A 27567-nucleotide genomic window follows, 5' to 3' on the forward strand; every position below is an offset into this window, starting at 1 on the left:
AAGAGGTGGGGGGTGCTGGGGTGCGGCCAGGATGGGGTGGGCATGGGGACTGGGCGATGGGGCTCCCGATGGGAAGGGGTGGAGAAGCGGATGGGGACGTGGATGGGGGCCACGATGGGCTTGTGGGGATGAGGGTAGGGGTAGGATGGACAGAAGATGGGGCCGAGGCGGTGGTGATGGGGGACAGGGGTGGGAATGAGGATGTTGAGGCGGAGGGAGTGAAGGTAGGGGTGACAAGCCTGGGGATGGGGATGCGGGGGGGGGGCGGCGGCCGGGGAGATGGAGATGGCTGGGGTCAGACGGCTGGCTGGAGCCCTGGCGGGGTCACCCAGTCCGGATCCCAGCCCCGCAGACGCCACCCGCGCTGTGGCCCGAGAGCCCTGCGCGGCGGTGGCGGCGGCTCCAGCGGCGGCGTCCCAGGCTGCGGTGGCGGGTGACGCTCCGGGCGGCGCGCGACTCCGGGTGCGGGCGCGTGGGGGGCCTGGGGACCCGGCCGGGGGAAGGCGGAGGAGCAGGACCGGGCCGGAGGGCTCGGAGGCGGCGCGGGCGGACGGGAGCCGGGGAGGAGCTGCGGCCACCGCTGCCCGGCAGCCCCGGCAGCCCCGCCACCGCTCTGGCGCGCACGGCGAGGGCGGCGGCTCCCGGCGCGGGGACGCGCCTCCTCCCGCAGCCCCCGCCCGCCGCGCTCGGCACCGCCCCGTCTCCCAGGAACCCGCGGGCCGCCTGCCCGCGCCCCCTGCGGCCCGCGCCCCCCGCCCCCCCCCGGGTGCTGCTCCCCATCTCCGGGGCGGGAGGACGGGCTTGGTCCCTGCAGCAGAGCCGGCGCCCGCCTGGGGCTCGCTGCTCCGGACTCAGGGCCCATCCCAGGATGCTGGCGGGGGCCTGGGGGGCGGGGGGAAGGGTGTCAGGTTTCTCCCCGGGGTGGAGAATGGCAGCTGACCACCTGGGAGCCCCCTCTCCTGCTGACGACGACAGATTCCACCCCCCCACCCCGGCCTGGGTACTCAAAGCCACCATCAGTTACCCCACATCCCCTACTTAGCCCTCTCCAGCCTCCCGGTCTCTCACCTCAGTGACCTGGGCCTCCATCCCCACTGCTGATCTCCTTCCCCTAGGAAACAGCAAACCCGACCTGGGCACAGTCCATGGGCCGAGCCCCCACCTCCTCCCTGGGCACGAGCCCACTCTTGGGCCTCTCCCTTCCTCCTAGGACACCGGGATAGCTCTCAGCGATATCCTCTACTCCCTGGAGCCCTGGTCTCGCCTTCCCCCGGCTGCCACCCCCCTGCAGAACACCACCCTCTCACCCACTCAGTAGCACGTCTGTATCTTCTGTCAGCCAGCCGGTAGGCACGGACACTTGCCTGGCAGGCAGCTCTTGATCCAAGTCCCCTCTCCAAGGCCTCAGCACCTCAGACCCCAGAAGCGGCGGGATTCACAGGTAACTCACGAGGCTGCTCTCTGTGCTGCCTGCTTCCTGCTTGGGGACCTCCCGGGCAGGCCACCCTGCCAGTGGGCACCAGGCTTGGGGGTGCCTTGGTGAGGCTGGGGGCCTCATCCATGTGGTCACAGCTCTGGCCGAGGGGCCGGGCCACCTCCAACTAGCCTCCCCAGGATTGCTTCAAGGTTCCCAGCTCATGCCATGGCCTCAGAACAGATCAGGAGGAAGGGGACCCTGGGTCTGTGCCATCTGTGACCCTAGGTCTTGGTTGCAGGGCAGGGAGCGCTCCCTTGCGGCCCAGGGCTGAGTGCTCCCCCGAACCTCACCCATCAGGCCGAAGTTAGCCCTGCTTTCTCATCCTTGGCCCAAGCTGGGCTGCAGAGAGCACCCCCGCAGGCACGTGCACACGCCAGTCCCTGCTGGGGGCTGGGCAGTGTGGGGCTCTGCCTACCCTCCCCTGGGGCCTGGGGCAGCTGAGGGTGCCCTGTGACAGGTCCACTGGGAACAACCTGGAGCAGCAGGAGGGGACACTGCAGCTCAGAGATCCTCTCAGCTGTGTTCCCCACAAAGACACAGCGCAGGCCCACCCATTCACCCCTTGAATGCCCAACAGGCGGAGGTGGTACGGACTCTCAGCTGGGCCAGAACCCCGAGCAGACCCTCCAACTGAGGGAGCCCGTGGGGGCACACTGTGACCTGGGCCCACGCTCAGCTCAGGCCCCATAAATACGACCAGCAAGGGGCAGAGGGCTCGGCTGACCCCCCCCCCACCCAGCCACTTCCCACAAAGCCTGGTAGCCACGTCCAGAGTCTCGGCCAACCTTGGCCTGGCATCCCAGCCCGTCGCCCCGATCCAGCTTGTGACCTGCCACGTCCACTAACTCTGGATCTCAGCGCCCTTCCCCCTTGCTCGGCCCTCTTTCCACGCCCACTCAGCTTTCCCTCCAGGAAGCCTTCCCCGGTCCCTCGGGGCCACAGCACCTGCTCATGCGGGCAGCCCACCCCGGGGCCTTCCCCAAGTCCCAGGTGGCCACGCTCCGTGGCAGCAGGAGCACCACTCTGCCTGCTGGCGGGAGCCTCCACTCCCCTTCTCTTGCCTCCCTGCCCAGCACCCAGGCCAGACCTGGGTCAATAAACAGCTACATATGAAGAAAGCGTACAGAGAGACTCTTTGTCCAGGGCTGGCATTGAAGGCTTAACCCCATCCCGGCCCCAGCACGGGAGTCTCAGACCTCCCTGACCTGACCCCTCCCCAGGGGCAGCAGGACAGCCAGCGGCGTGCTGGTGCCATGAGGGGGTCCTCGGGGTGCGTTTGCTCCCCACAAGGGCTCCCTTGTTCTGATGGAGACCCGGCCACCTCGGCGGGAGATGGAGGACTTGCGGCGCACTGTGCAGGGTGTTACGATCAGGCCCCTCTTTCTCACTCTACCGCGGATGGGGCGATGCAGGAGCTGAAGTGCCCGAGGTCACTCAGCGTGGTGGGCCGCCGAACAATGCTGGCCTCCCCCACCCCTCCCACCACAAGACCTCCCCTGATTCCAGTCCGGGGTGGAGGGCAGTTCCGGGGCAGGAGGGCGGAGGCGGAGGCAGAAGCAGGCTCGCTCCGCTGCGCGGCGAGCGGCACACAGCCAGCCCGCTGCCTGGGGCCCGCCGTCTCCTCCCCTGGCTGACTTGGTGGCCGCACCTCCGCCCGCCCCTGCCCTCGCCACCCCAGTGAGGGGGCTGGAGATAGAGGACAGAACGCAGGTGAACGGCAATTTAAGATGAACTGCATTATTTCTTAGTATAAAAAAATCTGGCCCCAAAGAACTGAAAGCAGGGACTCGAACGGAATTTTGCACACCCCTGTTCAGGGCTGCACTACTCCTAACAGCCAAAAGGTGGAAACAACCTGAGCGTCCATGGAGGGAGGAATGGAGAAGAAAGTGTGGCCCGTCCACATGATGGGATATTCTGGAGCCTTAACAAGGAACGAAGTAGGACACCTGCTACCATGTGGATGAACCCTGACCTTGAAAATGTTGTGCCGAGTGAAAGACGCCAGACTGAAAACAGCAAATCCTGTATGATTCCACTGACATGAGGTCCCTACAGTGGTCAGATTCACAGAGACAGAGAGCGGACGCCAGGGGTGGGGCGGGGGAGTCAGTGTTCCATGGGGACAGAGTTCCAGTTGGGGAAGATGAGAAAGTTCTGGAAACGGAGGCTGGTGACGGCTGCACAACAGTGTGAATGCATTTAATGACTTTCAAGGATACACAAAACCAGCTAAAACGATAAACCTTTTTATGCACATTTTATCACCAAAAAAGCAAGCACCCACCCCCCCATATTTGCAACACACACTAAATACGTGGGGCACGCTTTCACTAAAAGCGTATCTGTTGTTTACTTCAAATTAAAATATTCAGGACATACCTGCACTGTAAGATTATTCACTGCCTGGAACACCAATTTAACCGGATAGCCTGCAGTTTTATCTGCTAAATCTGGCAGTCCTTTGTGGGGTGTGGAGAGACGCCTGACCGAAGTCACACAGGTTCCCATCCTGCAACCCCGGGTCCCATGGCCCCACCTGGGGTCCTCAGACCCACAGCCCCAACCTCCTCAGAGAACACTGGGCCTATCTCATGAACAAGAAGATACGATCACACCCATCTTACAGATGGGAAGACTGAGGCTAGGAGAGGTTATGTGACTTGCTCAGTGTTTCAGACCTGCTACCTAATGTCGCTGGCCCCCGTGCCTCCCTGCCTTCATTGAGGTGGGGGAAACGAGAGCCCAGGGGCACCTGGGGCCCACCGGCAGCCTGGAAGTCCCAGGTATGGACATGAGGCCTCTCCTGGAACACGAGGGCCTAGTGGCAGAGCCAGGCCTGGCCACTTCCACTGGGGGACGGACACCTGCCTGGACGCTCCTGCCAGTAGCACAGACCCACCACCAGAGACAGCCCCCATCAGGCCCTGCTGAGCACAAAGAGGGCTCCCAGACCTGGACCAGTCAGGTGACCTCCCCAAAGGTGGAACCCTGACCTCTTGTGGGTCCTGGGAGCAGGTGGGAATGTTAGGGACCATCCTATTCCCTGGCTTCTCCAGCTCAGTTTCTCAGGGCCGGTCAAGCTGCAAGCATGTCAGAGGAGGGCCAGGCCCCTCAGGAAGGGGGGAGTTCTGCTACCCCAGGCATCAAGGGTCTTGGCCCCTGCCCTGTCCAGCCCTGTCCAGCAGGTGAAGTGCACACATAAAGGCACACAGCTCTGGACAGAGGTGGGATGGTCCTGCCCAGGGCAATCCTGGAGCAGATGGCCGAGGGGACAGAACTAGCTCCATCCCCAGAGAGTAGCCAGAGGGCTGCTGAGAAGGCCCCACACGCCCCCGGCGAGGAGAGGCCCCTCTAACGCAGGCTGCCAGACTCTAGGCCCAACTCCAGGTTGACCGTGAGTGGGGGTCCTGCCGCACCAACTCCTATCCCCCTCCAACCTCTACAAAGGGCCTGTGCTGATTTCTGGTGCCTCCACCCATGGCTCTCTTCCAAAAGCCAGCTGCCACCCTCCAACGCCACCCAGAGTCTCTCATCACGGGCTGCCATCCAGGACGGGCTGGGCCAGCTTTCCCTGCGGCGCTCAACTACCAGAGAGCAGGGCAGGCTGGGCAGAAGCGCGGACACCACACACCGTGTGGTGAGGGAAGCAGCAGTGGGTGACGGAGGAAGGGCAGAAGCCGCTCCTCTAGCCTAGATCTCCGACCCCGGCCGGGGGTCCTCCGCCTGCTCACCAGGGGGCACCTCCCCCACTGCCCCGCTGGAAGGCTGGACTTGGGGACAGCACGGGCTCTGGCTGGGCACCAGGGGGCACTGGTTCTCACAACTGTTCATGCAGCAGGCTACCAGCCCCACTGGACAGAAGAGGACTGTGAGGCTCAGAGACGTTCAGGGATTGGCTCAAGGTCACACAGGAAGTGAACATGGGCACTTGAACCCCAGCAGGCCAGGTTTTGGCTTCCTCTGGAGACCTGCTTCTTTCCTAACACGATGACTCGAGGGACAGTGGCTCTGGGACTGTGCGTGTTAGGCCTGCAGGCAGTCTCCCTCAGAGCCACAGGTCACGGTGCCCCTCCCTCTCGTGAGGTCTCGCGGACTCTCTGCCTCGAGCCAGCTCCTCTCCTCCTCCTCTAGCTGTGCTCCAGGCCTCCGACTGCAAACTCTCAATCACAGAAGGTGGGACCAGGGAACGGCCCAAGGCAGCGGTCCTGAATGGGCAGCCCAGGAGGCTGGGCCCTTGGGCGCCCCGCACGGGGAGGGGTCTTAGCTCTACATCCCCGGGCCGGGGGTGTGATCGCAAACCTCCTGCGTCTGTCTAAATTCCCTGGTTGCTTCTCTCGACCTCTTACAAAGTAACACGGGTCATTGTGGCCAGGGGGGCCACAGCTCACGGGAAACCCCCGAGCCTCATCCGGTCCCTGCGCCCACGGCACGGTTTGTGGCTGCGTGTCAGCAGGGAGAACAGCCCAGCACACAGTAGGAGCTCAGGGAGCACTTGCTGAGGGATGCAGAGAGACTCAGGTTGGAGAGGCCCCATCACCCCCCAGATGCCCCTCACCACCCCCACCCCCAGCCCCCGCAGGCTCTCCTAGCTGCAGACGTGGCCCGAGCACGGTCTCTTCTCTGTGCCCTGAGCCCACGCGACTATGTGCAGAAGGCTGCAGACCCCTCTGCAGGTGTTTAGGAAGTAAAGAAGTATGCAGAGGATCACAAAGGCAGCCAGGCGAAGTGCAACAGCGATCAGACGATGAGAAAACAAAGGTGCGACGGGGTGCCTCGTGGGCTTTCCCCGGAGCAGGATCAGCACGTCTAACACCAGCTGCACTCTTCAAGTGGCGCGGAGCGTAGAAGGTATTTCGAGGTGCCGGCGGCAAATGAAAAGGGATGCGAACGCATCGGCAGCTTCTACTGGCAACGACGGCCCAGATTCTGGAGCACCATCGCCCCTTGCTCCCAGCAACAGAGAATGCTGCATTCTGGGTGGAGGTTAGCACAGACAGAACTGTAATTTCTTTCTCGGCCAAGTTCACAAACTCCCTGAATTCTTTCCCTGGGCCTCTCCGTGCACCCCAGTTACGAACCCTCGCCTCAAATGACCTGCCTTCACACCTGTGTCCGTCCACCACAGTTCGCCCTCCTTCTAGAGCTGACCCCACCAGCCACACTGCAGGGCTCCGCGGGCCACTCCTTCCACCTCGCCCAGAGCTTTGCTTCAGGTGCTTCTCATGAGCTGCTGCTGGTATTTCTGGAAGCCGCCTCCTAGCTGTTCAAGAGTGTCCGGCACTTCTCAGCATCCCTGGCCACCCCAACCCCACCCCTAAGACTCTGTGACGACCAAGAACTCTCCCCCGGTTAACTGCTCCTGGTTGGAAATACCACCTTATCCTATGCCTTTAGCGGTGTGTGTCTGGCCTGCAGCGGCCCCACGTCCCCCAGCCCCCCAGATGCACAGCGATAGGGAGGTGCCAGTCCCTGGGTCACTCGGAGGGAGGGTGCCGAGACATCTGGAGTATCAGGAGTGTGGTGTGGGCAGCCCGCGGCATGCCAGAGGAGGAGGTCAGGGAGTGGGGGAGCTGAATGAAGAGGCTCATCCTTTCAAAATAGCTGTGTTGGTCCAGTGTGTCCCATGCTCCATGACAACCGGGGCGCGAGTGATCATCTGAGCCAACCCTGGCGATGGGTGGCATCTTCTCTCTCCCCGGGGCCTGGAGGGGGTCACAGGTGGGCGGGATGGATTCCCTTGGTCCCCAGAGCCAGGAATGGGCACTCAGAGCCCCGATGCTTGAGGACACACTCAGATGTCACACACAGCTCACCACGGGGGTCTACATGGCTCCACATGGCGTCAGACACTGAGGACACGCTCAGACACAGGGATGGCCCTGGACGGCCACTCGCAGGCTCAGGAAGGGAGTCCTCAGTGTTGGGGACGTTGCCTGAAGCTAGGCAAGGGCCACCGACCCAAGATTCTGGTGCTGATGGGGAGGGAGCCTGGGGAGGCACCCTACCCAGGGCCCGCTGCCCAGCAGGGAGGGAGTCGTGCTGGCCTGTCCCTTCAGGGACTGACCGGCCGGGGCGCAGACGAGGCTCACCATACAGCCAGAGTCTGCGAGCTCCAGCCTGCTCAGTTTGGGAGGGAGCCCCAGCTGAGTTTCTCACTAAACTTTGATCTTCTGGGAGGCAGAGCCCGTGGCTTTTCATATCTGTGTTCCAGAAAGCGGCAGAGGGTGAGCACACAGTGGATGAATGCATGGAAGGGGGGAGGTCCTTGCCCCCGACCTGGCCAGCCTTCCTCACCCTCACAGGGAGGCAGGGCAGTGGGGCTCAGGCGTGTCCATCGGCATGACCAGCTCTGACCTTAGGAGGCCCTCCTGTAATCCCAGCGGTCACGAGGGCCTTAACTGGGCCTCACGTGGGCCTAAGGGTTTCCTGGCCCCTTTCTCTCCTGGGCCTTCCCCAGCCCCCCCACCCCGGCATGAAAACCCTCAGTTCCCTGGGACCTGCCTTCTCTCCTTGCACCTGTGGGTGCTCTGGAGCCTCGACCTCCAGTTCTCTGTCCTCTGGCTGGCCTCACTCTGGACCACATACCCAGAGCCTATGGGACAGGGCTGCACAGTGCCCTCCTAGTGCCCCCCTGAGGCAGGTGTGCATGGCCTGCCCCCCCCGGCTCCTTTCCAGGGGACCCCTCTCAGGGTCCATTACCCAATACCCACACCAGACGCCGCTCAAGGGACAGGACTCTGAGCCCTGGGGACTCCTTTCTGGGACCCAGTTTCCTCATCCACACGCTAAGTGGCTAGACCAGATGGTACTCAGCCTGCCCTGCAGACACCCCTGGAAGGACCGCCGAGCGGTAGACCAGAGGAGGCCAGGGCGAGGCTGAAGGAAGCAGGGCCTTGGCACCTCAGCAGGTGGGAAGGAGAGGCCCAGAGCTGAGGCTCCTGTAGGGCCCCCCTTACCGGCCAGGCCAGCCTGCTTCCTCTATTCTGGTCCTCCGGTCCCGTGAGCTCACAGTAACCCCCCCCATGCTGAAGGTCCCCTGCAGGGCCCAGGGGCGAGCTCACAGCGCAGCCCACCCCCTCCGTGCTGAGGGAGGCTCGCCTCGTGGCTGTTAGCTGGCCCTCACCTAGCACCCCCTCAGAGCACTAGTGTCTGGTTTTCTGTCTTTCCACCCTCAGCCCCTACCTGGTGGGCCCACAGACAGCCTGGCCTCCCCTGTAAGACACAGCAGGGGTAGCGGGCAGGGCTCTGGCCTCTGGGGGGCTGAGGTCAGGGCAGATGGCAAGGGAGCAGGATTGATGGAGCCCCTCGGGGCTGCCCTGTCACCCAGCCAAGCCTCCAGAACCCAGGGAGCACTTAGCACAAATGAGCAGCGCGCCTCCTCAGCTGGGCCACCACACCGGCGGCTAGCTGTGTGCGGGCCCCTTGCTGTCGTCTGCCTCCCTGCGGCCCCAAACCCTGCACCACCCCCCTGCGTCTCAGCCCCACTCCCTCCCCCCGGAATTCCACCTGGGGGCCTGGCCCGAATGCTATGTCCCCTGCTTGGGGGCCCCCCACTTGTAGGTGGGGACCCCGAGCCTGTCGGAGGAACACTGGTGTCCCTGGGTAACAGTGACATTAGCCAGGTGCCCCCACTCCCACGAGGGTCAGAAGGCCGGCCCCCGTCATTGCCCACCCTGGTTCTGGGCCATGACACAAAGGAGATGCGCTGGCTCAGCAGCTCCAGGCACAGAATGTCAGAATGGGTGGTCCCTGGCCCTCCCACCCCGACAGGGATGGAGGAGTTGAGGCTCACAGGGGCCGGAGACGAGCCACAGACCCAGCGGCAGTCAGGGCCCGGGCCCGTGGTCTCTAAGCACCCCCACACCACGGATGTGCCCCGAGAAGCTTGTGGGCGGCAGGGGTGCAGAGCGGGCCAGGACTCCTCCCCACAGTCGCCAGGGCCCCTGAGCCTGCAGCAGACACGAGGAGGCATGGCCCTCTCCCGAGGGGCCACGGTCACGAAACACCTGGGCCCAGGATCGCCGTTGCCAGACAGAAAGTACTGAGAGCATGGAGCAGATGTGCCGGGCCACCAGCAGCCGCGGGCCACACTGTGGCCCCTGATGCACGCGCCGTGGTCCTAACCCGCAGGATACGGGAAGCTGCCAGTATCTGAGTACGCGGGCTTTGCAGAGGTCACTGGTTAAGATGAGGTCACATGGGAGTTGGTGGGCCCCTAATCTGATAGGACTGCTGTCCTCACTTCTATAAGGTGAAATCTGGAGGCCGCACAAGGAGAACCCACGTGAAGATGGAGCCAGAGACCTACAGGCCAAGGAATGCCGAGGACGGCCAGAGAAGCTGGGAGAGCCTGGAGCAGACCCTGCCTCTCGGCTGCAGGACGAATCAGCCCTGCTAACACCTCAATCCCGAGCTTCCAGCCTCCAAAATGCCAGATGAGAACCTTCTGTTGTGTAAGCGGCCCGGTGCCTGGTGTCTTACGGCAGCCCTGGCAAGCTGGTGCACTCCCGACCCCCGGCACCCAGCCCAGGCCTGGCACACGGGAGGTGCTTGGAATCATTTACTGCTGAGGCCTGCCCAGACTTGGGGCGCACCCCAGGGAGCAGGGGGAGCTCCAGAGTGTGGGTGGCTGGGGGATGCCCAGGGAAGCGGAGCAGCGGGGCCAAGCCCCCCAGGGAGGATGGAGCCAGCCATGTACTGTGGATGGGCACGGGGAGGACCCGCTTGGTGGGAGGGGGTGTGTGTGCCAGGAAGGCGAGCCAGCCAGAAGCTCGTGGGAGGTGACCCCACGGCCACGGGCAGATGAGGGGATGGGATGAGGCTGACCTGGCCCCCTCAGGGGCTCCTAGACCCACCCACGATTCTAGGATTCCTGCTGGGAGAGCACGTGTGCACCCCTCCCACCCACAGCTTCCCCGGCATCCACAGCCTGTCTGAAGACAGTTGAGGAGGCTGGCGGCCTGGGCCCTGCCCCCCAGTGCAGAGGACACAGCTGGGAGGCCATGCCTGCCCTCACCTCACACCTGGCTACCATGTGCTCCCACCTGGGAAGGTGGGGTAAGGCCTGGGATGGGAGGAAACACCCCCCAGGAGACTTCCGGCAGCTCAGGGCACTTGCCCGGGCCTGTACCGGCAAGAAGGGCTGCCAGCGACCGCGGCAGTGAGGAGCCGGGCTCCAGGGTGGGTGGCCTCAGGCTGGAGCCCTCCCGCTCCCGGGCCCGTTTCTTCTCCCAGTTGTGGCCAGTGAGCTGACCCCCGGGCTGTGCTGACAGCCACAGTGATCAGGGCTGGCGCCAACAAGGAGACAGTGGCCGGGCAAGGGCTGAACTAGGCAGCGGGGCCCAGCTCCTCTGCACCCCTGACTCGGGCTGGGAGTCTTGGTGTGAAACCACACTGACCCAAGCCAGGTCTTGGGAGGAAGAGTCTGGGTTATGAGAGAGGTGCCCAGCCTCTCGCTGCCCGGGCACGTCCAGGCCTGGGAGTGGTGGATGCCGGTCCCACGCCCGAGCTGACTCCCGGTGGCCTAGGGTGAGCCCCCCCTCCCGGCCTGTCTCCTGTCCAGGGCCAGCCAGGCGGACACCTGCGCCTGTGGGCGTGGGCATCCTCCCACGGGCACGGACACACCCACACCGGCCAACCGTGCTCTGCTCCGGGCTCTGAAGCCCGGCCAGCGTGTCCCCAGTCCCTCTCCCAGGAGGCCTCTGTGGCCCCGAAGGCCCACCGAGCTCCGGCTTACACTGTTCCTTCATTAGTGCCTGCACGGAGCCAGACCGACCTCTCCCGTCTCCTAGGCTCACTCACCGCCGGATCAGGCCGTTGTCCGTGACCCCCGGCCCAGCGTGGTGCTGGGGACATGCTGGCTCCTTGCACTGGCCAGTGGTCCGCAGCCGGGCCACCCTGGGTATACCCAGGGGCCGCCTGGCTCACGCTATGGGGCCTGGGAACAGCCCTCCTTGGCAGCGCAGAAGCAGCAGGCCCCGAGGCCCGCCGAGGAGCCGGCCTTCAGCAGGCAGAGGATGCGGCCCAGCTACGCCCTGTCCCGATGGACGCAGGGAGGCCAGATCAAAGGCTCAGGAGGAGTTCTGGTTCACACATGTTCAAAGCTGGCCTGAGAGAGGGAGCCAGGCATCAGGAGAAGGCAGCTGGTGGTCCACCATGGCCTGGCCTCGGATTCCTATTTCAGGCCTCTGGACTGCGAGGGCTCGAGGCCTCCAGAAAACTCAAGAGCCCAGGACAGGGGAGCAGTGAATGACACAGGCTTTGGGGTCAACAGACTGGGCTGCAGTCCCTAGAGCTCCATGTGGCCTACGTGCGCTGAGCAGTTACGTGGCTTCCCTGGGCCTTGGTTTACTCATCCGAAAGTCAGGTCTACAGACACCCTTCCACGTCCGATGCGTCAAGCAGACAGTAACGAGAAGACACGTGCACTGGGTCTGGGTCCTAATAAGGGCTCTCAAGGCTGGAAGCCACTGACTGAGGGGGTCTGCACGGGCCCGCAGAGACCTCGGGGCAGGGGCAAGGGGGAGAACATGCACCAGGGCCAGCTGGGCAGTGCGTGGCGCCGGCGCCCCTCCTGGGGACCGTCGGGGGCTTGTGACTCTTCCTCTGTCGCCGGTGAAGAAGCAGAGGCCGGGAGAGGCCAAGCGGGGCGGGAAGCTGGTGCAGCAGGACTGACATCTGAACCGAGGCCCAGGGAGGATGGGAGGATGTCCCTCCTCTCTCAGGATCATGGCAACGTGTCCAGCAAGGTGCTCAGACCATTGCGTCATACAGGTGGCCCTGCCGAATCCTGGCTCCCTTGGGCCTCCCCCCGTCTCCAAGCTGGGGATGATGAAACCATAGGTCCTCGAATGGTGGAGGGCCAGAGCGGCGGCACGGCTCGGGGCTGAGGACCGCCTGGGGCCCTGGGCCATGAGCCAGGCGGCTTGTGAGAGCCCCACAGACCACAGCTCAGGGACAGATGCTGGGTGGGTTCTTTTGGGCCCAGCCAGGATGGCCCTTTCTGGGGTGTGGGGAGCAAGGCCAGGGCTTCTGAGGGCGCTTCCCCAGAATCTCTCACCACCCATGCAGTCAGGCCCATTTCTGCCAATGGGCCTGAGGGGTGGTCCCTGCTGGGGCTTCCACGGCCCACTGGTACCCACCCATGCTGGCAGGTGGGCCTCAGCCCCGGGGCAGAGGGGCAGCCAACCAGTTCTCATTGCATGGACAGTCCCCTCTGACCTCCAACCCCCAGTGCTGGACCTCTAGACCCCTCCTCCGCCGCCCAGGCCCTTCGTCTGCCCCCGCCTACCCTGCGTGGCTTGGCAGAGAGTGGGACACGTGTGGGTCCCCAGCAGTGCTGACTGAGAACTTCCTTGGTGCCGGGAACTGGGCCAGCTTCTGTCGCCACGGCAGAGAAGTGTAAAGACAGAGGTGGTCCCTGTCCCCAGCACCTCAGGAAGGGTGAGAGCCATACAAGGGAAATCCCTCGAGTGTTGGGAGGCCGGGCCGGTGTGCAGAAATGTCTGGGAGCCAGGAGCAAGCTGGCTGGCGGGGGCAGAAAACCTGCCAGCACCAGTGGGCGTGTGTGACTCAGCATGGGGCTCTGCGTTTGCCCGGCGCCCGGCAGAGGGGCCCTGGACGGGCTTGGACTCGTGGTCTCACTTTCTCTGAAGTGCTCGGGCTCGAGGGAGTTCTGGTTCACACACGTGACCGCGAATCCCCCAGGCCCGCTTCCTCACCTGTAAAATGACGACAGCTGTCATCACTGAGTGCCAGGCTCGGCCGTCCAAACACATCCCCCCAAGTCCCGAGCTGGAGCCCTATGTGCCCGACATTCCCCACTCTCACAAGCCCGCCGCCATTCCTGGCCCCCAACAGAGGCTGTAAGCACCACCCGCAGACCCAGGGCCATCTCCTCGCCTCCCAGCCACTCCCCCGGGGCCTGGGCCAGCTGAGTCAGGGTGGGTTCGCGCCAGGCGGCGACCCCAGGGCCCCGTGCTGGAGAAGTCCGGCGGCCAGGCCCCTAGGCGAGTGGACCCAAGCCAGGGCGCCCCGAGAGGCGCGGGCGGCACGGGGCCACCAGAGGGCGCCTGGCCCACAGAGGCCAGCCCCAGTCGCAACAGGAGGGGACACTGGGCTTGCTGCTGCCCCAGGAGGTCACCCTGTATCCTTTGCTCCACGTGGCGCTGGCACTCATCTCAGTGCCTGGGCCCTGTAGGGCCCTCTGGAGTTCCAGTGCTCATTGGGGCTTTAGCCACAGGGGGTCAGGGAGAGGAGCTCTGCTGAAGAAGCCCTTGGCCCTAGGATGGAGAAGCCTTGGGGCTCCGGGAGGAAGGGGCCCTGGCAGGGAGGACGGTGACCCTGCCCAGAGCGCAGTCCCTGGCGTTCCAGGCCCGGAGGAGGGTGGCACCTGAGCCCTAATCAGCACGATGCTGGGACAGCTGCTGGGTAGCCATCCTCGCCCAGCTGGACCCATCACACTCACAGACTGCAATGCACTTTGATCGTCCGGGGTCCCCAATCCACAGCATCCCAACTGAAGGGGAGCAAGGCCCAGCCCCCGGCCCCCAGCTCAGCGCCAGCTCAGTGTCCCATTTGCCCCACTCCCTCGCAGCCCTTCGCAGCTGCCCAAACTCTGCCACTCTATCTCTCGGGCCTAACCAGGACAGAGACCCGTGGATTCAAGTAAGTTTAGGATGGTCCCTAAGGACACAATGGCCAAGTGGGAGAGGGTTCAAGAAGGAGAGGCACAGGGGAAGGCTTCCATCCAAGATCTGGGGCTGGGACGGGGGGGCAGCTGCTCAGTCGACCCTGAGACCCAGGCCTGGGGCAGGATCCAGCGGGAAGGCCAGGGACACGCAGGCAAAAGTTCCTCTGTTGGTGTGGGAGGAGGGGCAGTGGTGGGCAGAGGGCCCCGGAGCTCGCCCCAGGCACCCAGGCATGCCCACCCGTCCCACCAGAGATGCAGTCCTGACAGTGACAGGAACTCTCAGCAGAGGGAGGCACAAGAAGGCCTGCTTTGGGGTCCTTGGGTGGAGGCGCTCTCCAGAACCTTGGGGGGGCAGCTATGTCAAAGGATCTCTCAAGGCAGCCCTCTGTGTGTCTGACCTTCCAGGGGCCAGGGGGCCAGAACCTGGCTGCCTTCCCCCCACTCCCCAGCAAGGCAGGGCCATGGACCTCACACTGATCCACGCCTCTGTCATTCAGAATTCCTGTAGCCGTGGTCATTCCCTGTCCCCCGTGTCACCATTTGAGCGGAGCCCTTACTTGCACACACTTCCCCCTAGTTTGGGAGCAATCCCCTCCGTAGAGGAATCTGGTCTGCTCTGCTGCTGTCCACTGTGTCCCAGGCACCCCACACAGACCCAGTGTGCTTCCCCACACATTTGCAGTTTGAGGAGCCTGGGGGTCCGGGTGGTCCCTAGGGCACTGTACTCCACCCCCACCCTCACATATACTGGCTCCAAAGCTCCTCAGAGGCTTGCAAGGAGGGGGTGGGCAGGACTGCGGGCAGCTGCAGGCCTGAGGATGCCTGGGAGGGTCGACGCTCTTACAAAGAAAAGACAGGGCCCCTGGGCGGGATCCAAGGCACCGACCACCTGCAGCTCCACTCCCCCGCCAGAGGCAGCCCAGAGTGCCAGGCCGGCGGGCCAGCGAGTGCAAGTTCCCTGGGCAGGAACCCTTGCTTACTGGCTCGAGGTGGCAGAGGGCGCGCCTCGCCCCCACCCCCAGGCGCACAGCTCGCACCCTACCTCGCAGGGGCCCCACTCCCGCCAGGAATGGGGGGCCTCTAATTGAACCCACCTAGGCTGCCGTTGCTGGGGATCCCACAGGAATCCTCAGGCCCGACCCGAGGCGGCTCCCGGAGAGGCCCGTACAACCAACTGGGAGTCCCCAACCTGCGACCGCCGTCAGCTGCGCCCGGACAGCCAGCCCCGCAGTCAGCCCAGCGCGCCCCGGGGCTCGGACTCCCGCCCCGCCACCGCGCTGGGCCGAGCCAATGGCTGAAGACGCCCAGCTCTAGCTGTGGCCCTGGAGGACGCTCCCCGCCGGGGACCGCCCAGCCCACAGTCCCACGAGGAGAACTCCGCGGAGAAGGGGCCGGTGTGCGTGCTGGGGGCTGGGGGGCGGCCGAACGGAGCGCAGGAGACCCGGGCGGCACTCGGAGGCGAGGGCCCGAGGGGTGCAGACGAGCAGGGGTACAGGCGGCGCGATCCGGGTGCAGGGCAGACCAGGGGAGAGCAGGAGTACGCAGGAGAGACCCGGACACGCCGGGGTCCGGGGCCCCCGGTGCCGCGCCCTCACTTACCCGAGATCTCCGCCTGGGGCACGTCGCTCAGGCTGAAGCCCTTGGCTCCGTAGATCTGGCGGACTTCGCTGCAGCTCCGGCTCTTGCTGGCTGGGTCCCCGCGGGCGCAGGCGGCCAGCGCGGCGGCCGCGCAAAGCAGCCACCAGCCTCGGGCCCGCAGCTCCATGGCGGGGCCGGGGCACCCCGGCCGCCCGCCCGCGCCTCTCTCGGATCCCGCCCGGGGCCGCACAGCCCCCGCCCGCGAAGGGCAGAGCCAAGGTCCCGGCGCGTGCGGCTCGCGGTCCGCAGGAGGCGGCGGCCGAGGAGGCGGCGACAACAAAAGCCGGCGGCGCGGGGCGCGCGGGGCGCGAGGTCCGGCCGCTCGGTCGGGCGGCACAGAGCGCGTCGGGCGAGCGCGCAGTCCCGGCTCGGCGCCTCCCCTGCCGGCGGCCCGGCCCCTCGGCTGCCGGGGAGGGGGCGGGGCGGGGCGAGCAGGGGCGGGGCGCGCGGAGCGGGCGGGGCCGGGAGCTGCGCGGCCGGGCGCGGCACGGGGCGCGACGCGGGCCGCACCGCGCGCTCCTCCAGCCCCCCCCAGGGACTGGACCCGCCGGATCGCGCCGAGCTGCGGACCGCCCGAGGGAGGCGGGGCGGCCGGGGAGCGCGCGGGCCGCGGCGGGGTCCCCGAGGGCGGGCCCCCCACGCCCAGCGCCCGGGGCGGCGGCACCACCTGTGGGGGCGGGGGGCGGGGGCGGGGGTGCTGAGGCAGGGCTTCCCCCGCCGGACGTGACATCACGCCTTCCGCGCGCCTATCAGGGGCTTCCCCGCCCCCAGCCGAACTCGGCATCCCTCCCTTTTCCGCCTCCCTCGCTCCCGCCCTGCCTCCCTGCACCCTGGCAGCACGCCCCGCACCTCCGCTCCCGCAGCGCCTCCTTCCCCTTTGCGCGCCGCCCCCACTCCTCGCCTGCACCCCTTTACCAGCCCCTCGCCCCCTACGTCCACTTCAGTCGCCTCTCCCACGGCTCCAGCGCACACCTGAGGTTTATGTGGGGGCGGATGGGGGGCTGTACGCTGGAAACTCGCTAGGAGACTAGACCCCACCTTTCTCAGCCCTGTAGAGAGGCAACGGACGACTTAGTTATTGGAGATTGTCAGCCGGTTTTTGGTCCCTCCGCGTGGGTCCTGGAGAAGCAAATGTGACCGAGGCAGAACGTCTCTATTGGCTTGGGTCGCTGGGCGGTGGCAGGTGGCCTCTTGGGGCCAACAGGTCAGGTAGCCTGGGGGATGAGGAGAGGGTGCAGGCCAGAGAGCTTGACGGGAGAGCTCCCGGTGAGGCTGATGGGGCACCGTGCACGATGGTGCAGTGAGTGGGCAGGCAGCGCCCTTAGCTGCAGAGGGGAGTGGGGATGGGGGGGGTTGTGGGAAGGGAGGTAAGAAGCGAGGGCACCGGTGTGTGGAGGGCTTCTCCGTTTCTTTCTTCCCCAGCTGCTGCGCCCCTCCCCTGGCCTCCTGCTCTCCCCACTGCCATGTGGGCAAAGGCCTCAGAGACCACCAGGCCACCAGGTCATGAACCCAGATGCCTAACTGGCAGAAATGGGAGGAAAGCAAATAAGTCGGCACCCTTGGGGGTACCCCCGCAGGAGGACACTGAGATGACCACCACGTGGCACCGAGGGCCTGGACCTCAGAACTCCCTGCAGGAAGCAGCCCCCTGGGGCGCTGCCCATACCTCCCAACCCCTGCCTGCAGGCACACCAGCCCTGTGGGCTGTGGGGTGGGGGGCGCTCCATCCCTCCCCTGCCTCCCTGAGCAATTGACTCAGCAACCCCAGAAGGGGCCCGGGGTCTCCTGCCCTGCTCCCTTCACCCAGAGACACTGAGTCATTGTATGGAGGGAGGTTGTGGGGACCCAGCCCAAGTGCACAGACCTCCTGCCCTTCCCATGCACCTGCTTCCTCATCATGTTGGTGACTCACAGAGCCCCCCCGCCCCTCCCCCCGTACAGTGCACACACACAAGCCTACTCCTTCTTGCCCATGCCTGGCACAGCCGCCTGGCCACCTCCCCCCACCACACTACATGCCTGCCTGGCTCAGGCCACCCCTGGGAGGGTTAGGTGCACTGGCCCAGGCCCTGTCTGTAGGAGCTCACCGCTGGCCACGGCCACGTGCTTCCAGGTCAGGCGGGAGCCTGGACTGGGGCTTAAACCTGCCTGAGGGTCTTTCTGTCTTGTTATGGTGATCACTGTTGCCATCTCTTAATCCAGCCAGATTGGGAAATTCCTCAGGGTGGGGTCGGTGTCCAGTGCATTTCCGGGTCTTCAGACAGCAGCGTGGCCAGAATGTCCATGGGCCACGCTTACGTGGCAGGTTTCCAGGATGGCCCTGCTGGGGCACCTCCTAGGTGTAGCATGGCCCCATCCCCCAGAGAAAGCCTTCCCGCTCCCTGCGAGGTCGCTGCAGTAGCCCTCCGGGCAAGGAGAAGAGCTGTGAGGAGAGCCTCTCCGCGGGGCTGGCACATGGCCGGGGGGTGGTCAGCAAGTGGGGTGGTCCTCCTGGCTCTGCTGGGGCTGCACCTGCCAGAAAGCCTTGATGACAAGGAGCAGGGAGGCCAAGCACAGGGGGGTGGTAGTGGCCGCGTGGCCGCTAGGCAGTCACCGCGGGACGTGGCTCTGCTGAAGGCTGCCAGATGTGGGGACGGGGGCTGCAGGGGCATATGGGGAGGAGGTGCTGCCCGCGCTGCAGAATCCCTTGCCGTCTTCTCTCTGGTTGTCTGGCCCACGGAGCCTTCCTTGCCCCCTCCACCCAAGGGGCGTCCTGAGGTTTTACAGAGGTGAGCTCTGGGACTGTGGGAGGCTGAGAGCTCCATCCTGGGCCACGAGCCCCCTGAGCAGCTGCCCCAAGTGCCAGCCCGGCCCTCCTGTTCCCGAGACCCGGGCTGCCTTGGGCGGCCGCCCTGCACATTTGATTTCGTGCCGGTCTAGGACAGCCCAGGACGAGGGACGCCCGTTGGCCAGGCCAGGGCACAGCTTGGCGCAAGCAGCTGGGGGCACCGGGACCAGGGCCGGGTCACACTGGGGAGGGAGCACCTGAGCCCTACAGGTCTGTGTCACCCTGTTCGCCAGCCCCGCATGCCGTCACACGCGGCCTCCGTCAGCTGGGCAGGAGCCGCTGTGGGAATTGGGTGGGTTGACCGGGGGGAGCCCTGGGGGTGGGGGTGCGGGGCTGACAGAGCCCTCCCTGTGTGTGCGCCTTGCCCCAGCCACGGGGATGGGACCACCCTTCCTGCTTGGGTGCCGGCCTGTCCACCGTGTGGGCGCACACGTACGGCAGCGCCGTGGAAGGTGTGAGCGTGCTGGTTGTTTGCACACTCATAAAAACAGAAAATGCCCGGGTTCCTTGAGCCAGTGGCATGTGACGGACACTGGATTTGCCCTGCTGCTGACACCAAGCGAGGAGCTGGGAAGCAAGGGGCCATTTAGAGTCATGTCAGAGGAGGTGTGCAGGCTCCCCCACATTTCCTCTTCTGGAGGAGTGGCCTGAGTCCTGGGGGGCCCATGCCACGGCTCAGGGTCCCTCTGCCCTCCGCTTCCTGCTCTGCCCAGGAGGAGTCTGGGCACACGGGGCGCACTGCTCAGAGGGGGGCCGAGCTCGGACCTCGGGCTGTGGCCCGTTGGTGGCACTACTGGGGAGCAACAGAGATCTTTTTCTGTTGGGCCTCGTGATGACTTTTGGTAACCCTGAAAGCAAGTTTCTAATTAGACTGAACAGTTAAAGTCACTTCCATCCGTGTGTGCTCACTCAGAATGTCACTGCCAACTGTGTCCCCTGATGAGGGCTGAGTCCTGCTGGCAATAAGATGCGTGGGGTCAGAGGGCACAGGGTGGGGGTGGCCGGGCCGTAACACCCTGACCCGTGGGGGGCCTGGGAGGTGGTGTGATGCCCTGGGCCAGAGCGGAGGACACAGGGTCCCTGCAGCTCTGCAGGACGCTGGGGACCCGGGGGCAGCAGGGGGTGCAGCCGGCTGGAGGAAGGGGCACCACAGGGCGTGGCTGATGGACAGGGTGTGACACTGGGCCTGGGGGAGGCTTGGCCAGGCAGGGCTTTCTGCAATGGCACTCAAGAGTCTCTAACGGACAGAAGCTCAAGCTGTCGGCCTCTCAGTGGCTCTGCAGGACCTTGGAGACAGGAGGCGAGCCACCCTCTGGCCTTCACTGCCCCACCTCTGGATGGAGCCTCTCACATCCACTCATTGAACTGTTCTCTTGTCCTTCGGAAGGACCAGAGCCCAAGAACACCCCCAGGGACTGCTCCAGTGTGGAGTCTCAGAAATGTGGCCTTGGTGTGACTCTGCTGGACCCTCAGTGGGACTCTGGAAGCTCCACACCATTTACTGCCCCCTGGCCCCCAAGCCTAGGCCTGGTTTGCACTCCAGAGAAGCTCGGCTCTGAGTCTTAGTGGCACAGCGCCCTTGCTCCCCAGCCTGGCAGGCTGCCTCTTGGGTCAGGGGCCGGGGAGAGTTTGCAGGACGCAGAAAATCTGGGTGCCATTATTCTGCAAACGTAGTCCTACCTGTACCCAAGCCCGCCTCTCTCCAAACCCCTGCTGGGGGCAGTGGATCAAGGCGAAGCTCCTCGGCAGCCCGCTGGGCTCAGCAAGCCCTTTGATCAGCCAGAAGTCTGGGCATGCCTTTCTCATCCACGGCCAGGGGAGGGGAAGCCGATGGCAGCGCCAGGCTTGGTCACCCACAGGGGCAGCGGCGGGGCTGCACCTCAAGGAGGAGCTGCTGGGGGCGGTTTCTCAGGTCTGAGCACACAGCCAGCTGGAGGACATGGCCCCCACACTCAGCTCTGGCCTGGGGCCGGCTGCAGTCTTCCCGAGGCTCCTGGAGGAAGGGGGAAGCCCGGACCTGGGGCGCCCAGGCACAGGCTGACGTGTTGGGACACAGCACCCGTGTGCCTGGCACTCAGACACGTGTGCACGGCCCCCTTGGGCCCCGGGGCCCCGGAAGCTCGCTGCTTTCCTGCTGGGCTGCCGGCTCTCCCCTCCCTGTGCCTCTGCCGACCCCGGCCTCTGCAGCTTCTCAGTCGGCCCGGCCAGGCCAGCTTCAATCAGAAGCCTGCCTCGCGCAGAGGAAAGCCTGAGAGCTCTTAACCGCTCTGCATCTGGGCCTGGCCCACTCCCGGCCTCACAGCTGACCTGACCGGTCCACTAAACCAAACCAAACTCTTCACTGTTCCCCAGACATCTTGGGATTACCCCCAGAACCTTCTCCTAATCTCAGGGCAGGCCTGAGAGGTGGCTTCCAGCTCCAGAGGTTTGGAACTGAGGGGCTTTGTGTCCAGCAGATGTGGGTCCTGAGACCTGGCGCGGGTGGGGGTGGGGAGAGTCACTCTTTGCTGTGTGAGGCCACCCACTGTCCTTTTATTACCCTTCCCAGGGTGTGGGCTGGCCTGTCCCCAGGGCATGCTCAGTCCCCGAAACAAAGAGTGGTTTCCAGGGTGCGGATGAGTTCCCGTGGAGGCCTCTCCGGATGAGCTGGCTGAGGGCAGGGGTGGCCCAGGCACTGGGCCCCGTCCTGCCCACACCATGGCGACCAGCAGTCCACCATGAGGCCAGAGGAGAGCCTGGTTTCCGTTTGTCATTTTTTAAAAAGGGACAAATCAGCATCTAAAACAAGCCACCAACTTGCTCTTTGGAAGCGGTACCATTGTTTAAAATTGTGTAGGCTGGGTCTGGCCAGATGCATCCCAGATGCTGGGCATGTGACAGGTCTCTGTGGCAGCCATGTACCCCCTGCCCGCTGGGCTCAGGGCTACCCAGCAGCATTCTGGGTCTGGTGGGAAATCCTCTGCCTTGGCATCTGGACAGCGTCCCACGGGGTCCACGGACGTGATCTCATGCACTCATGCACTCACCCCCAAGTGCTTTCTGAGATCCCGCAGGTGTGGGACCTGTGCTCACCTCGTGGGCCAAGATGCCGAAACACGAGAGACTTGGTGACTCCACGGAGGCCACGTGGCCCCTGAGCTGTGCTCAAGAAACAGAACTCCCTTCCTGATCTTTGCTGCTCCTGATGAAGGTGCCTGGGATGCGGGGCTGTCATTCCCAGGGTCTTCCCCAGGGAGGCTGCCAGAGAGCATGAGGGAGTCCAGGTGGGGAGCCCTGCCAGCCAGCCCTGGAGGAGCAGAGAGCAGGAAGGCCCACATCCATCCCCCCATCCGGAGCCAGGAGCCACAGGGGCAGGCGGGGATGAGGAGGTGTTGTGGCTCCCGTGGTCTTGCTGACAGCTCCTGGGCAGGGGCGGGGGTCTGCCCATCTGGCTGAGGAGGACCCAGGCCCATCTCGGGCCACTCGAGGCTCAGACCAGCCTGCACTGTATGAAGCTGGCCGGCGCAGGGCAGGGCCGGGGTGTGGGGAGGAAATCTGGGGGCTTACAGGGAAGACCCTTCTTTGAAGAGGGGTCCTGCCAGAGCCCAATGAGCAGGCTCTTGTCACCTTGGCACAGGTGGGGCCAAGTCCCAAGGTGGACCCTGGGGGGAGGCACTGACAGGTGGGGCTGAGAGAAGGTGCCAGCCCCCGTGGCCAGCAGATGGGAAATGCCGGGTCTGCCTGTGTGTTTCTCTGGGCAACAGTAAAATCCTGCTGGTGAGAGAGGACATCTGATGCTGACCCAACCACCCCACCCCAGGGACACAGGGCTGAAGCGGGGAGGTGGGACCCCTGAGGCCTGCAGGATGGGGTGGTCTTTTCAAGACAGGGGCAGGCTTCTGGTCTCAGAGGCAGGGGAGAGGGTGGGGATAGTCTGGTCGGGTGGGTGAGGGAAGGTTCGGGCCCCTGGCACTGCTCACGGGCAGCTGTGGGCCCCCCAGGCACAGCAGGGACATCTCCGTGGATGAAGGAGGCACAGAGCCGGAACCAGACACAGCTGAGGAGCTGAGGGAGAGGCTGGTGAGCACAGCCTGCAGCCGGAAGGTGGCCCGTTGGGTCAGCTCAGCCCACGTCCCCAGTCCCAGGTCAGTTCTGGGGGGCGGGGCAGGATACGGCCATGGCCCACCCTTGCTGGGGAGGGGCAGGCACTGGAGGCGGAACGGCCCCTCCCCAGAGGCCATAGGTGGCATTGACTCTCAGCGCCCACCCTTCAGTGAGGGTCTGGCAACGCCGTTCCAGAGAAGGGGACAGACGGGCAGCTCAGCCTTCTTGAGGGCCCCCGATCAAAGTGCTCCCCAGGGCTGACTCGAGGGCTGAGCCTGGCCTGGCTGGGGAGGGACCAGACCTGGAGGAGGGAGCTGGGGGTGCTGCCCCCCACCCCGTGCCCTCAGCCTTGGCCCAGGAACCTCTCAGGGCGCTGGCCTTGCAGGGAGATTAGGGGGCTCTCTGGCAGGTGGAGGGCTTCTGGAGGAGGCATGCTGGGGGTGTCAGCCAGGAGAGGGTGGAGCCAGGGCGGGGCCGGGCCTCCAGCTGCCCCTGACCTGCAGACGTGGCCCTTACCCTCCCCGGAGCCCACTCCTGTCATTCCCTCCAGCACTGCGGGCATCTGGCTCAGCCACCCTGGCACCACACGCCGTGTCCTGCTGCCTCTGTCCTTGCTGCCTCCATGTTCTTACAGGAAAAATGAGCACAAGACAAGGTTGTTCCCTGATTAGCCAAATAATCTTATAAAAAAAAAAACCAACAAAACCAAGGGGCTTAGACTTCCCAATTTAAAAACTTACTGCATTGCTACAAAACAAGTTGAAATGGCATGATATTGGCTAAAGGTAAACCTCTAGACCAATGGACTAGAACGGAAAGTCAGAAATAAGCCCCGATACATGGACGGCCCACTGATCCTTGACAAGGGTGCCAAGGCTATCCAACAAGAAGAAGAACAGTCCTTTCAACAGGTGGCGCTGGGCCCTACCTCACACCACACACAAAAAATGAACTCGAAATGGATCAGAGACCTGCACAGAAAAGCCAAAACTGTAAAAACTCTCAGAAGAAAACACTGGGGGGAATCTTCACGGCCTTGGACTTGGACTAGTTTCTTAGCTATGACACCAAAGCAGAGACAGCCAAGAAAAAGCTCGATAAATTGGGCTGTCAACATTAAAGACTTCTGGGCATGGAGAGAGTGAAAAGACTGCCCGCGCTCGGGAGAAAACGTTTGCAGATCACATCCCTGATAAGATCTTGTATTCAGGATCTAGAACGGATTCTTACAGCTCAGCAACAAAAGGTCAAACAATCCTATTGAAAAGTGGGCCGAGGATGGGAACAGACATTTTTCCAGAGAAAATACGTAAATGGACAAAAGCCCATGAAAAGAGGCTCCACATCGTCAGTCATCAGGGAAACGCAACTTGAGGCCCCTTGAGATGCCACGTCATCCCCGCTAGGACAACTGGAATAAGGTGGAAAGTAGTGTTGGCCGGGATGTGGAGGGTCTGGCCCCCTCGTGCACTGCTCACGGGAACGGGAAATGGGGCAGCCGTGGTGGGAAACAAGTTTGGTGCTTCCTGTAAAAGTGAAACAGAGCTATCATTTGACCGAGCCATTCCTCTCCTGCGTATATACCCCAAAGAATTGAAAACAGGTATTCAGACAAAAACTTGTGCACAAATGTTCACAGCAGCATTATTCACCGTAGTCAAAAACAACCACATGCCCATCGACTAATGAAAAGATAAGCAGAGCGTGGTCCATCCACACAATGGACTATTATTTGGCCACAAAAAGGAATAAAGTTCTGACCCACACTGCAGCATGAATGAACCTTGACATTGTTATGCTCAGTGAAAGAAGCCAGACACAAAAGCCGCGTTGTGTAATCCCACTTACGGGAGATGTCCGGAACAGGGCAGGTCCACAGACACAGCTGAGTGAGGCCCCGGGCTAGGGGAACAGGGGAGCAGGGAGTGACTGCGAATGGGGAAGGGGCTTCTTTTTGGGGGGATGAAAATGTTTGTTTGTTTTTTTTAATTTATTTTAGAGAGAAAGCATGAGCGGGAAGGAGAGGGAGAAGCAGGCTCCCGGCTGAGCAGGGAGCCCGATGTGGGGCTCGATCCCAGGACCCTGCGATCATGACCTGAACCAAAGGCAGACGCTTAACGACTGAGCCACGCAGGTGCCCCCAGGGATGAAAATGTTTTACCACCAGACCGAAGTGATGATTGCACAACACTGCGGATGCGCTCGATGCAAGGACTTGTACATTTTCAAATGGTTAATTTTATGTTATGTGGATTTTACCTCAACAACAAAACAAGGCAAAAGAGAACTGGGATGTCCTGAGTGTAAATTGGATTAATCCTTGGCACCCGGTGGGGCACCGACATTCTTGCCTAGGTCCTGATGAGCGCCTTCCAGAATGCAGACAGCCTAGGACTTGGAGTTAAGGGAGAAAGAGCAGCCTGTCGGGGGGTCCTCACTGTAGCTTCGGCCCTGGTCCGACTGCACTTGTCTGTCCCAGGAAGCCGGGGGTTGCCGGGACGGCAGGCGCCTCTGGAGGGTCCCTCGGGAGGGGCCGGGGTAGGGACAGAGAAAGTTCCCCGGGAAGAGCTGCTCTTCTCAAACTCAGAGGCGAGGGCCAGGGGTTCTGGGGCTTGCTTTTAGTTTCCCATTCGCTACTGATGGATTGCCACCCCTGCAGCGTACAAAAGCCACGCCCTCACAATGTCAGATTGCCCGAGAGGCCACCCCACGGGTGCTCATCCGGTTGCTCACCAGCCCAGAGAGGGCGCGGGCCACACACAGCAGGCCAGGAGTGTGGAGAGGAGTGGGCTCGGGCCTCGGTTACTCTGTTCATCTCCCCTGCAGGCCAGCCGCCCAGCCCAGGCGGGGCCACGGGTGAGTGCAGCTGCACCCCACCAAGCCCCTTCCCTGTCCCTGCCTCGGGCTCCTGAGCCCAGAACTCCCAGTGGGGGCTGCGGCAGGGGGACAGTCCCCTTTGCCCAGGCTGGACTCAGCTCCATCTCGGCACCCGAGTGCTCTGTCCGTACCTGGATATTTGCCGACAGCCCGGCCCCAGGATTTGTGCCTGCCAGGAAGACTGCTATTGACTGGCCCCCCAAAGCCTCTCTCCTGTGTGGGTGAGACACCCCTCAGGGCCAGGTTCAGAATGAGGCTCGAGTGGGAAGCACAGACGTGTGCAGCTTCTAACAGAGAAGTGGGTCACCATCCAGTGTGCTTTCTGTTCCTCTCATTGCCTCAGGAAGACCCCGGCCCCGGGCCCACTTCCTTTGGCCTCAGGCTCCTTCCCACCCTTCCTGCAGAGTTTCTAGAAGGAGCTATTCTCGACAAACGCCCAATTCTACAGCTGCACCCTCAAGCCCTCTGGAATTGGGCATTGCGATTTAATTGTGGGGTGCACAACACACAGAGACCTCACCTGCTGGCCATGCCCCCCTCCAGTGCTTAGAAACACCCAGAGTGACCCCGGGCATCTACAGTGACGTCACATGTAGAGATTAGCGGGAGGGCTTGGAACCCTGGGGCTCCCATGTTAACACGCCTGATCTGAACCCGCACTGCGGCTGTCCCCTCATCGGGGTCAGCAGGGACGGGGAGCACTGGCCGCAGCCCCTGTCAGAGAGGGTGGGGGGCTGGGGGAGGAGGAAGCCAAAGTGGCTGAAGACGGCTGCTCTCAGCCACCTCTGGTTTGTGTGACCAACAAACCAGAATTTAAAGTTTTCTAAAAACCTAAAAAACCCCAACAAAACCCCAAACTCTAGTAATGCATGTCTGTGTGATTGTTAAAACAAAATTCCAAATTCAGAAGTGTATGAATAATAAAAACAAAAAGAAAGTCCCTGTTCACACTTTCAAATCACACCCTCCATCCAGAGTGACTGAGGTTAACACTGCAGGCATGCCCTTCTAGAACTTTCTCGGGTTTCTTTTTTTTTTTTTTTTTTAAAGATTTTATTTATTTATTTGACAGAGAGAGACACAACGAGAGAGGGAACACAAGCAGGGGGAGTGGGAGAGGGAGAAGCAGGCTTCCCGCTGAGCAGGGAGCCTGATGCGGGGCTCGATCCCAGGACGCTGGGATCATGACCTGAGCCGAAGGCAGCCGCTTAACCGACTGAGCCACCCAAGGCGCCCCGGTTTCTCTGGGTTCTTACATGGGCACATCTGTTCAGGATGATCAGGCATATTGTGCAGCTTTTTTTTTTTTTTTTTTTTTTAACTACACCGAAAGTCGCAGTGGTTTTTCCGCATTTGTACCTACAGATTGCCTTGGTTATTTGCAATGCGTTGCCTACATTCTGCAAAATGGCTGCATTTTCCTGCGGTGAAACCACGCCTCTGCTCTAGAGTGTTGATATTTCAAACAAAATGACATTAAAGCCTCACAGGGGGCTTTCTGTGAGCACACACCACTGTTTCTATAGGATAGATACTCCGAAACACGTCTGCTGAGCTATGGGATGTGCATCTTAATATTTTCAATAGATACGGCCCAGCTGGCCTCCAAAGGGACCAGGTCAGGGAAGCTCGCGTTCGCGTAGGTGCTTGTTGTTTGCCCACCTGGGGGCGAGAGGTGCTGTCTCGGGAGGTTCTCTGTGTGTGTGTGCTGCCTGAGGATGGGGAAGCGGAGCGCGTTTTCTCTGACTCGTGGCCTGTCTACTCAAGCATGCTGCCATTGTTGGTCTTCGTCGTATTGATTTTGGAGGCCCTCTTTATGGATTAAAGATCGGGCTCTTGCCTGGAATCCGTGCTGCAGACCTCCCTCCCCGCCCTCCACTGATGAAATGCCAGGAAATACGATTCCAACATACACAGATCTATTTCTGGGCTCTTATCCTCTGATTTTTCTGTATATTTCTGTCTGGGCTG

At 63.0% G+C, this 27567-nt stretch overlaps 1 protein-coding gene across 1 annotated transcript in view; it reads right to left on the bottom strand.

The window, feature by feature from the left end:
* Positions 1-16163, bottom strand: part of GPC1 (glypican 1) — a 28503-nt gene extending 12340 nt beyond the window's left edge. The window contains exon 1 of the mRNA XM_006750573.3: positions 15771-16163. Coding sequence (XP_006750636.1) covers positions 15771-15936 — 166 coding nt within the window. The 5' untranslated portion in view covers positions 15937-16163. The remainder of the gene's footprint in view (positions 1-15770) is intronic.
* Positions 16164-27567: the final 11404 nt, after the last annotated feature.

This window comes from Leptonychotes weddellii, chromosome 3 (genome assembly GCF_054177405.1).
Source record: "Leptonychotes weddellii isolate Sample4059 chromosome 3, ASM5417740v2, whole genome shotgun sequence".
Taxonomy (NCBI): Eukaryota; Metazoa; Chordata; class Mammalia; order Carnivora; family Phocidae; genus Leptonychotes; species Leptonychotes weddellii.